General features: G+C 39.9%; 1 protein-coding gene across 1 annotated transcript; it reads left to right on the forward strand.

Annotated features, from left to right (window-relative positions):
• The first annotated feature begins 3189 nt into the window (after positions 1-3189).
• On the forward strand, positions 3190-5267 carry LOC140894410 (uncharacterized). The gene is made up of 10 exons (XM_073302918.1): positions 3190-3275; positions 3377-3474; positions 3558-3639; positions 3802-3925; positions 4122-4223; positions 4312-4376; positions 4455-4536; positions 4658-4737; positions 4815-4924; positions 5015-5267. Exons 1-9 carry the CDS (start codon positions 3214-3216, stop codon positions 4870-4872), a joined length of 753 nt encoding a protein of 250 aa, XP_073159019.1. The 5' UTR covers positions 3190-3213; the 3' UTR covers positions 4873-4924; positions 5015-5267.
• The last annotated feature ends 6158 nt before the right edge of the window (positions 5268-11425 follow it).

Here is an 11425-nt window from a genome sequence, read left to right on the forward strand (position 1 = left end):
CTTTTGTTGTAGCTTGTCCGGAGTTGGATCTACGACATTGAAAGGTAAAAGCAGTCATCGTAGCGGGATAGCATACTCGGGACAGTTGGTTCTCGAGTTTCTCTTAAAATCACATATTGCATCGATACTGGTTCTAGTTTATGAAACCTATATTTTGTTGATTATTTGAATGAATTATATGGCTAAGTTCCTTTTGTTCCCATATGCATTTATATTGAGCCAACACTATTGTTTCAATGGGCAGAACAGCCCTTTTGTTAGACATTTGGGAGCTATATTCAAGTGGCCTAGGATGTAGTCATTGCGCCTAGTGCTAGCATACTCATTATAGTTGCTCAAAGTCTAGAGGAGTGGGATACATGGCACCACCTTGATTGGGAGAGTCGGTGAGTCGTCACGTGATCTCATCCTCGGGATCCCAAAAGCACAGCAGCAATCCTTTGTTTATCAGATTTGATATCCCGGTTTAAAGACATGCATTTCATTACGTTGTTATTGATTGTGTTGTTGTCTTGGAAGCATGTTTATTGTTGTATTACTTGATATGTTGCTTTTACTGGGATTATCATTCTCACCGGTTATCCGGCTGTTGCTTTGTTTTGTATGTGTACTTGGCAACAGGAAAGGCAGGATCAAGTCAGCATAGACCTGGTTAGCGTCCAGAGCAAGAGATTATGTTTTACGAACATGTTTAGTCATTCGAACTTCTCGTAATTGTTTTGTAAGCAAGAATCAATGTAGGTACTACCGTATTGAATGTTTCTCTTCCCTAAACCTTACTTTTATTGTTATTGGCATGTCAAATACTCTTAATGCAAGTGTTTAGATTTTGATTGAGTTTATTTTAGTGCGTTAACTTTTCTGGGCGAGGGGACGGCGCGGGCGCGCAGCCTCTTTGCGAGGTATGGGCGCGGGCGCGCTAGTTTTTGCGCAGCATCTGCGCAGGCGCGCTGGTTTTTGCGGGGCTTAGGCGCGGGCGCGCTGATGTCAGCGCGGGCGCGCGAGCCTCCTTTTAAAAAAAAAATATTATTGGGTTCTTGTTTACATATCGCTTGTTGTCTGATATTAGTTGATTAGAAACGAGGTCTCACATTAAGTAGTATTAGAGAGTTAAGATTCTTGGTTGAACTAGAGCGAGCGGGGTAGATTGAGTTTGCGTGTATTGGCTCCTCGCATGTGTTTGAATTATTTAACTATGTACTTAATTCCATGCGAGCATGCTGTATTATTGAAATTATTGAATTACATGGTTTTGTGATTTAATTTGTAAAGCATGATCTACTTGATATATAACTGTTTCTGTTATCGACTGGTATCCGGTTTTTCCAAGCGGTTGTAAGGGCACTGATTGTAGCGATTTAGATATCTTGTGTCCCAACCTTTGTTATTCAGATGGGTCCTCGTCGAGTGATAAACAAAAACACACCGCCAGTTATCCCTGCGACTGAGCAAGCTAGCACTGAAGTTGATCAGTTGGATGCTTCAGCAACGCCTATGGAAACCTTGCTGAAGAGGTTTCAGTCGTTCAATCCGCCGTTATTGATGGGTTCAGAAAATCCAGTTGACTGCGAGAGTTGGTTGGATGATATTGATCAGCTGTTCGATTCCATTGATTACACAGATGACCGCAGAATCAGGTTAGTCATTCATCAGCTACGTGGGGTTGCTAAGAGCTGGTGGATCATGACAAAGAAAGCAATGGAGAGTAGAGGTACGGAAGTTACTTGGACTCTTTTTAAATCTGAATTTTATAAGCGGTTTTTCCCTATCTCGTATCGCAAAGATAAGGGAGCAGAGTTTGCCAATCTGAGGCAAGTGAATCTGAACATTGAAGAGTACGTGGCTAAGTTTGATAGTCTGTTGCGTTTTGCTCCACTAATTGCCGGAGATGAAGAAGCTAAGGCAGATCAGTTCATCAATGGTTTGAACCCCGACGTCTTCACGTTGGTAAATACCAACAGACCTAACAACTTTGCGGATGCCATGAATCACGCAAAGGGAGCAGAAACAGGCTTGTGGAGGCAAAGAGGTAACCAGGTAGCACCTCAGCAACAGAGGCAGTATCAGTACCCACCATCTCAGTATCAGAATCAGCCAACGCAGCATCAGAACCAGAAGCAAAGGTATGAAGGTGGAAACAGTGGGGGAAACAGAAAAGATCAGTACAAAGCAAGAGGTAAACAGTTCAAGAGGCAGGGGAACAGTTCTTCTAGTTCCAGTGGTTAAAGCAATTCGGTTCAGGACAGAGTTCTGGATCATCATCCTTGTACTGCAGCAAGTGTGGGCACTAGTAGAATTTTCAGCTTTTACTTCGCCACCATTTAATTCGTCAATTAATAATTACGAAGTAATATGTAACAATACACTTCAGTAATTAGACTGCCGAAGTAAAAACACACATTTTACTTCGGATTTTAAAAAACCCGGGCTTCACTAATAATTTTGTGTCATATTTTACTTCGGCATATTATATTTGATGAAGTTTAAAGGTTAAAAAATAAAAATATAATGATACTTGCTGAAGTAAATAGATGAACAGATCCTTAATCTCCCATTCACCTTTTAACTTTCTTATATATTTTCTATCGTACGTACAGTGAAAAAAACCCATCGCCATCGATCTTATTTCTTCTTCAACCCTAGCGGCCGCCGCTTTGCATCTCCAGCCGTCCACCACCGCTGGGAACTGCTCGTCAATGCCGTAATTGGAAAGCCCAAGGTCTGAATCCTAGCAGCACTGGCCGGTTCCTCCAGGTTTGATGTCCATAGCCAGAGATCTATTTCTTGTTTTTCATTTTCTGTATTTCTCACTAGTACCCGAGCAGCCACAATATTTGGCTCGTATCTCTTTCATCCGGAGACGAAATTTCAAACGGTTTGACGATTTTCTTCCTTACATCAGTAGCTTCGTTTTGGGCTATGAATCACTGTTTTTTATGCTTGTTAGTGCTGACACCGAGCCTTTTTGTGAGCTGTTTCCTTCATGTTGTTTCACCTGCGATTTTTCGATGATTCCAGCTTTGATTTTGGTGTTTCAGACCATCTTTAGTCTGTATTCGAAGTATAAGACAACTTCCAGTGGAGCCCCACCATTTTCCAAATTTTCAGATGTTGTCTGCATCGCATCGAAGATTTATCAGATCTCGGTGCTGGAAACAATGAATTATTCTGCTCTCAAATACTAATGCTTTCTGCTTCTTGTTTACCTTAGTTATGGCAGCAGAGCTAGTTCGTGCATCAAAATTTGAAACCGAAGGTGAGCCAGAGAAACTAAGGTAACTATTTTCGTGAACCTACAATTATATCCTTCAAATTTCCATAAAAGCCATTCTGTTTTGTTACTTTTGGTAATGTCATTTTTGTTACTTGTTCTTAGGTTCTACTACTACACAGCTGGCTCTGGGGGTGCTGGCCCGACTATATTATCCACAAGCTTTTTACTTCTGGGAGAGGAAGTTCTTGCATACAACAAAGGTTGATGATCAAATATTAATTCTTGTTTTCACCATTTATGCATTTAAATATTTAACTGATTTTAGTAATTTAATTGACAAGAGAGAAGGTCAAATTAAAACCTTATAGCGGGATGCTTAACATTAATTTTGGACTTGGAATTGGAAAGAAGGATGTTTTTCTCTTGTAAGTTTCTGGAAAATCATTTTATTCTGGATTTTGAAAAAGCTTATTCAGGAAATTACTATCCTGTTATTGTATTAGAATGCATGCTATTTTATTAATTTTATACTAAATTCTACCAAGAAGAGACAATCATTAGTCAGTTAAAAGAATATATTCTTTTAGAATTTTTCCTGAGGGCAGGAGCATTCACGAGGTCTTTGGAGTTCCAACTGTTAGCGCTCGGTTTGGAACTTCACCTTTCTTCTGGAATTGGGGAATGGGAGCAATGACAGATTTGCTTCCACCTGTATGTTTATCAAATTCTGAAAATTGAGATTTTACATGGATTGATGTAAAATTATATTTCGGCAGTCATGATAAGTTTGCTTCCCAAATGGTATATGATATTATTCAACTTAAAATAGTTTTTTGTGTGTAATGTTATTGATGATGTAAGATTATCTAAATTGAATGTATTTATTCAAGATTTGTATAATCTGCAGGAATTCCTGAGAGACAAAAGTAAAGTCCAGCAATTAGTTCAACTATTTGACCCTTTAGTGAGGGCAGTAGATGGATTTGCTGGAGAGAAGGTGTCGATGCGAGTACGCTTACTTTTTTAGTATATCTCATGTTGTTTCAATTTTGCTCCATATGATCGTTTTGACATATTTCCCCTTTCAATATTAACAGGTTGATTTGGAGTGCTCCGAGGGATACCACAGAATCGGGATATTCAGCCACAAGAAACTATCTGTGTAATTATTTTTTATTATTTGTTCAAACCATGCAAACGGTTATAATTATTATTTTTAATTGTATCTTTGTGATTTCAGGTCAGTGGGATTTTCAATAGCTGCTTTTGTCCTAGCCATTCTTGAGGGAAGCACTCGCCCCGGAGTTTGGTTTCCAGAAGAGGTACACTCTAGTACCAGGGGTAGAAATTGAATTTGGAAGGAGGGGGATGGGGCAAAAACTTGCATTTTTTCGAAATTATGTGTAAACTTTACTTGATCAAAGCTTCTTCCTCTGTTTCTAGCCTGAAGGGATCGCAGTTGAGGCAAGGAAAACTCTTCTTAATCGTGCTGCACAAGGGACCATCAATTTCGTGATGAATAAGTAGGAATTTTTTCTAGCAGTCTTGAACTTCCGTCGCACGTTTCTAACTTGTTTAATTCTGTAGTGTCATTTCACAGGGCTCCATGGATGGTCGAAACAGATCCTAAAGAGCTTGGTTTTGGAATTTTCGACTGATCTCCTATGTAACTTATGTAACCATGTCCAGTTTCGCTGCGCAGATGTAGAGGTAAATTTAATGTTTGGTCCTTGTGACTGAGTCCTCTTTTCGAGGTAGACAAATAGAATGTTAACTGAAACACATTTTGTTACCTATCAGATACTCAGAGTCAATTATCATGAATTGGCAGCTGCAGTATGCTCTACCCGTATGAAATCAAGTCCACTGATTCGAATCAACTCATCAGTATGACATCTCCATTTTTGTATTATCGGTATCACAATTTTATTACTGTAGCACTTCAAATACTAAACATATTTCAAATATTGTATATTACTTGATAAAACAATTGTTGTTATACCAATTGGATATCTGCCATTTTTTGAGCTTAAGTGACAAATATTGAATTCGTATATTAGAAGGTATTAGACCCACAATATTTTTGGTCTTTTTTCGTGAAATGAGGCTGATCTTCAGCAGAAGACAAAATTTGCATGTTTCAATCTAACACCAAGAAAATATCTCACGAAGGAAAAGCGATAGAAACTTTATACTTGGTGGACTTCCGTGCATCAATAGCATATGACTTCACATCATTAATTCGAAATGAATGGAGAGAATCTGGAAAAAGAACCTCGCATCATGGAGCTTAGGAATCAGGTAAAGTTTTTGTTCTCTAAGAGGGCAAACACTTTTTATTTTCCTTAGGTATTACAAAATTGATTTTTAGCATTAGTTGTATTTTTAGATTTTAGCAGCTATTAGTAAGCCTCCCCATCCTTTCAAGCAGTCTTTGGTTGATCTCAAGGGTTGCATTAAACGCACTAGTGGTGCCATTCTAACTGCGCAAGAGAGTAGGGGCCTGCCTGATGAAATCACCGTGGAGATAAAAGGCACCTCTTCACAAGTTCAACTAGCCCAGCAACTTATTCAGGTTAATGTCTCTTCGGTTTTTTAATGGCTTTTTTCCTAGTCTGATCATGAATTCATGATCATAAACTTTGGTGCTTTGGCCTTAAATTTCAAATCCCCAAATAGGGGCTGAGAAACTAAGTTGATATGATTTTGATAACAATTTGGTTTAAATATTGCCTTGAAGTAGTAAACGTAAGGAAGTTACTATACATACAAATGGCCTTGTTGTTATCTAAAGATAAAAAATGAGGTGGACATTATCTTTATGTTATGCAGGACTTCACCAGTGGTCACAGAGAGCAACTATAGGGGACCTATGGCAAGATAGAATCCAGTTTACGACATTCCTACTCTCAGTTAGGTAGCAGTTCTTACGAAATACGTGCGGATGTGTACACGTTTTGGTGGTTGAATATGTCATTTCAAATTGTTAGTGTATTTTGGTGGATAGAGTACTTGTTGATTTATGTATGTGTCATTTTGGGATGGATTAATTAATATTATTAGTGTATTTTTAAGTTTCAAAAATATATTTATGACATTATTGTATCTAAATCTTAATTTAGAAAATGTGTTCTATTGCTTCGAAGAATGCATTTTAATACGGTAATATAGGAAATTAACGAAGTAAAAGACATTATTTCACTTTGTATATTATTGAAATTACTGAAGTAAAAGACAATATTTAACTTCGAAAATTTGATTAAAAATCGAAGTAAAAGAATACATTTTACTTCGGTTATATACGAAATTAACGAAGTAATAGACAATATTTAACTTCGTCCAAAACCCGAAGTAAAATCATAGTTGTTACTTCGGAAAATTCATTAATTAACGAAGTATAAGAATATATTTGACTTCGTAACTTATGAAATTAGCGAAGTAAAATATATGTTTTTACTTCGGCACCGGTCCAATTCTGCCTCCAAAAAATGACCAAAGACTTCGGTAATTTAAGGTATAAGACTTCGGTGATTCAGCGAAGTAAAAAAGTACCCTATTACTTCACGTGACACTACTTCGGTAATTAAATGCCTACGACTTCGGTTATTAACCGAAGTTTTACGCGATTTTTCTACTAGTGGGGGGAAGGCACTCACCGGATCAGTGTGTGGGAGTCTTCGGTAATTGTAACACCTGTCAGCAACCGGGACACTTCTCTAAGGTGTGCCCTTAGCGTTTTAGAGATCGAGCTCAGAGTGGGAGTTCATCTCGACCTACAGCTCAACCCGATAGGCAGTCTTCTGCAGTGCACTTTTTCCAGCCCCAGCAGCAGAACAGACAGGGAGGTAACCCTACTGCAAACCAGCCCCCGAGACAGCAGGCACGAGTTTTCGCCTTGACAGAGGATCAGGCTCAGGCAGCACCTGATGATGTTATAGCAGGTAACTGTTCGATTTTTGGTCATTCTGCTCATGTTTTGATAGATACAGGTGCTTCCCATTCCTTTATCTCTGAGAAATTTGTGTTATTGCATGCTTTGCCTACTGAGTTGTTGCCTACAGTAGTAGCTGTTACTTCACCTTTGGGTGGAGGAATTGTTTCTGTCAGATTAGTCAGGAACTGTGAACTGTGTTTTGAAGGAAATATGTTAGAATTCGACTGTATTGTACTTGGATTGTCAGATTTTTATTGTATTGTCGGTATAGATGCTTTAACCAAGTACAGGGCAACTGTCGATTGCTTTCTGAAAGTTGTCAGGTTCAGAACTGAAATGGCCGACGAGTGGAAATTCTTTGGTAAGGGTTCTCGATCTAGAATTCCTTTGATTTCAGTGTTATCTATGACTCGTTTACTACAGAAAGGTGCAAAAGGATTTTTGGTGTATGCAGTTGATGTACTGAAATCTAGCCCAGCTTTGGTAGATTTACCGGTGGTTAGAGAATTTGCTGATGTGTTCCCGAAAGAGGTTCCTGGTTTGCCACCTATTCGAAAAATCGAATTCAGTATTGACTTAGTGCCAGGTACACAACCTATTTCAAAAGCTCCTTATCATATGGAACTTATTGAATTGAGAGAGTTGAAGGAGCAGCTTGAGGATTTGATTGCCAAGGGATACATCAGACCTAGTGTATCGCCTTGGGGTGCTCCTGTGCTTTTTGTTCGGAAGAAGGATGGTTCTATGCGGCTCTGTATCGACTACCGCCAATTGAATCAGGCTACAGTTAAGAACAGGTATCCTTTACCCCGAATAGATGACCTTTTTGATCAACTGCAGGGTTCTTCTGTCTACTCTAAGATTGATCTGAGGTCAGGTTATCACTAGTTGAGAGTGCGAGAGGAAGACGTTCCTAAGACCGCATTCAGAATGAGGTATGGTCATTTTGAGTTTATAGTCATGCCGTTCGGTTTGACTAACGCTCCAGCAGTTTTTATGGGTTTGATGAACCATATCTTTCAGCGTTATTTAGATGAGTTCGTCATTATCTTTATCGATGATATTCTTATCTACTCGAAGAACCGTACTGACCATGCAGAGCACTTGAGGACCGTACTGCAGATTTTGCGAGTTGAGCAGTTGTTTGCCATGCTGTCTAAGTGTGAATTCTGGTTAGATTGAGTTGTCTTTCTCGGTCATATTATTTCTGAAGATGGGATTTCTGTCGATCCCAGCAAGATTGAAGCGGTTATGAATTGGCCTAGACCTACTTCAGTGCCGGAGATCCGAAGCTTCATGGGTTTAGTTGGTTATTACCGTCGTTTCATCGAGGGTTTCTCTTCTATTTCCAAGCCAATTACCCAGCTGATTCAGAAGAATGCGCCTTTTGTTTGGACTCCAGATTGTGAGGCTAGCTTGTTGATCTGAAGAGGAGACTGACCAGTGCTCCAATTCTTTTTATTCCGAAGGGTACTGGAGGTTTCACAGTCTATTGTGATGCTTCTAACCGAGGCTTGGGTTGTGTTCTTATCCAGCATAAGCATGTGATAGCGTATGCATCGAGGCAGCTAAAACCGCACGAGACTCGTTATCCGGTTCATGATCTTGAACTAGCTGCAATCGTCTTTGCTCTGAAGATCTGGCGTCACTATGTTTATGGTGAGTCTTTCGAGATATTTTCTGACCATAAGAGCCTTAAGTACTTGTTTTCACAGGCAGAGCTGAATATGAGACAGAGAAGATGGCTGGACTTGTTGAAGGATTTCGACTGTGAAATAAAGTATTATCTGGGAAAGTCGAATGCAGTTGCAGATGCCTTGAGCCGAAAGCTTTGTTCTTTATCTCTTTCTACTATTGGTGTTTCTCAGTTGATCGATGATTGTTGCACGTCTGGGTTAGAGTTTGAAACAGATAGGGAGACTATCAGAGTGTTTGCTATTCAAGCCGAACCGAAGTTGTTTGTTGCAATCAGAGAAGCACAGAAGTCTGAGCCGAGCATTCAGGTTTCAGTAGAGAAAGTCAGATCTGGGCATCAGTCTGAATTCAAGGTTAGAGATGATGTTTTGTTTGTGAATAACCGTATTGTTGTTCCTGATATTTCGGAATCGAGACAGCGTATTCTCCGAGCTAGAGGCTCATTGCAGTCGGTTTAGTATTCATCCTGGAGGTCGTAAGATTTACATCGACTTAAAAATTCAGTTTTGGTGGAAGAGAATGAAGAGCGACGTAGCGAGGTTTGTATCTCGGTGTTTGAATTGTCAGTAGGTAAAAGCAGAGCGGAAGCGACCAGGAGGTCTGTTGCACAGTCTATCTGTTCCTGAATGGAAATGGGATCACATTTCCATGGATTTCGTCACGAAGCTACCACGATCCATTCGAGGATGCGATGCTATTTGGGTAGTGATCGACCGATTGACGAAGTCTGCTTGTTTTATTCCGTACAGGATGACGTATCGTCATGATCAGATGGCTGAGTTGTATGTTAGCAATGTTGTGAGATTGCGTGGTGTGCCAAAGTCAATCGTTTCAGACAGAGATCCTAGATTCACTTCGTACTTCTGACACAGTCTTCAGGGGGCTCTTGGTACTCGATTGCATCTAAGTACAGCTTATCATCCTCAGACCGATGGACAGTCAGAGCAGACTATCCAGACGTTAGAGGATATGCTGCGAGCGGTAGTGCTAGACTTTGGCACTAGTTGGTAGGATTCTTTGCCTCTTGTCGAGTTTTCTTACAACAACAGCTTCCAAGAGTGTATCGGTATGGCGCCTTTTGAGGCTTTGTATGGTAAGAAGTGCCGATCTCCGTTGTTTTGGGATGAATTGTCCGAGTCACCAGATTTGGGACCGGAGATGCTTAGAGATATGGCAGAGCAGGTTAAGATCATTCAGACCAGAATGAAGTCAGCTCAAGATAGACAGACGAAGTATGCGAATGTCAGGCGTAGACCTATGAGTTTTGATCAGGGAGACCGAGTCTTTCTGAAGATTTCACCTTTCAGAGGCACTGTCAGATTCGATCTTGCCTACAGAATTGTACTTCCTCCATCTTTATCTGGTATTCACGACGTTTTTCATGTCTCTATGCTGTGAAAGTATCATCCAGATCCTTCTCATGTTCTTCAGCCTGACGAAGCCGAGTTAGACGAGACTCTGAGCTACTTTGAGCGACCGATTCAGATCCTTGATTGGAAGGAGAAACAACTCAGAACCAAGTCGATTCCGTTTGTGAAAGTGCAGTGGAGCCATCACGGCGTCGAGGAAGCGACTTGGGAGACAGAATCTGACATGAGACAGCGATTTCCGGAGTTATTCGGATGACATGAGTTCTTCTTACTGTCTTTAGTTCTTTATTCTATCTTATGAGTTGTGGTTCTTGTTGATTTCGAGGACGAAATCTCTTCTTAGTGGGGAAGAATTGTAACGCCCCATTTTTTTTTTTTTTTATCTTAAATGAGTTTATTTGAGTTAATCAGAGATTACAGAGTTCACGAGCCGACTTGATTTTGATCAGGGTCCTTTTTGCAAAAATTGGATTTTTCAGGGACTAAAACGCAATTATTGGATTTTATATATTATCTACACTTGGAATTGATTGGGAAAAGTCTTCATCTTCCTCTCCAAACCGATATCCACCATTGGAGACGCCTCAAACCCTCTTCAAGCTTTCAAAATCCAGTCCGAGCTCGATCCGGCCGTTGGAATTTATTTCTGAAGGCAGATTATCGATCACTGCAGTGAGAGCTCTGTTATATTGTAAGTTCTTCTACGATCGGATACATTCTAGTTTTTGGATGTTGTTAGAATTGTTCGAGATTCGAGTATGTTGTTCTAGACAGAGTTCCGATCGTTTATTATCTGTCGGTTTTGAATTAGAGCGACGTTCGGATTTGTTATGATTTTTGGAAGCCATTTTCGAAAATGTGGATTTTGAGATTGATGGGTTTGCTTTGTTATTGTTGTTTTGGGCATTGATATGAGGTTATATCAGTATTGAACTGCTGTCTGCGTTTCCGGTTTGCTCAGTTTATAGCCGTTATGCCGTCGGTTTGAGTTTTTGGGTTTTCGAATCGTTCTTGTATTGATTGAAGCCTTGGCTTGAGAGTGATCATGGTTGTTGATCAACTCTTGTATTCGTACAGATTCGTTGGAGTTGTCGAGCCCTATGTTAGCAGCATTGTTCGTCGAGAGTTGGACGAAGAACGGTAAAGAGATTTCCTTGAACCGTTTTTTGTTGTTTAGGTTGTATTGTTGTTGATACAATCTTTTGTTGTAGC

Source organism: Henckelia pumila, chromosome 4 (genome assembly GCF_033568475.1).
Source record: "Henckelia pumila isolate YLH828 chromosome 4, ASM3356847v2, whole genome shotgun sequence".
Lineage (NCBI taxonomy): Eukaryota > Viridiplantae > Streptophyta > Magnoliopsida > Lamiales > Gesneriaceae > Henckelia > Henckelia pumila.

Excerpts from the sequence above, each read along its gene's own strand:
- LOC140894410 (XM_073302918.1), top strand. The coding sequence starts at position 3,214 with ATGGCAGCAGAGCTAGTTCGTGCATCAAAATTTGAAACCGAAGGTGAG. Across the intron at positions 3,475-3,557 it reads AGTTCTTGCATACAACAAAG|AGAAGGTCAAATTAAAACCT; the intron begins GTTGATGATCAA and ends AATTGACAAGAG. Across the intron at positions 3,640-3,801 it reads AAGAAGGATGTTTTTCTCTT|AATTTTTCCTGAGGGCAGGA; the intron begins GTAAGTTTCTGG and ends ATATTCTTTTAG.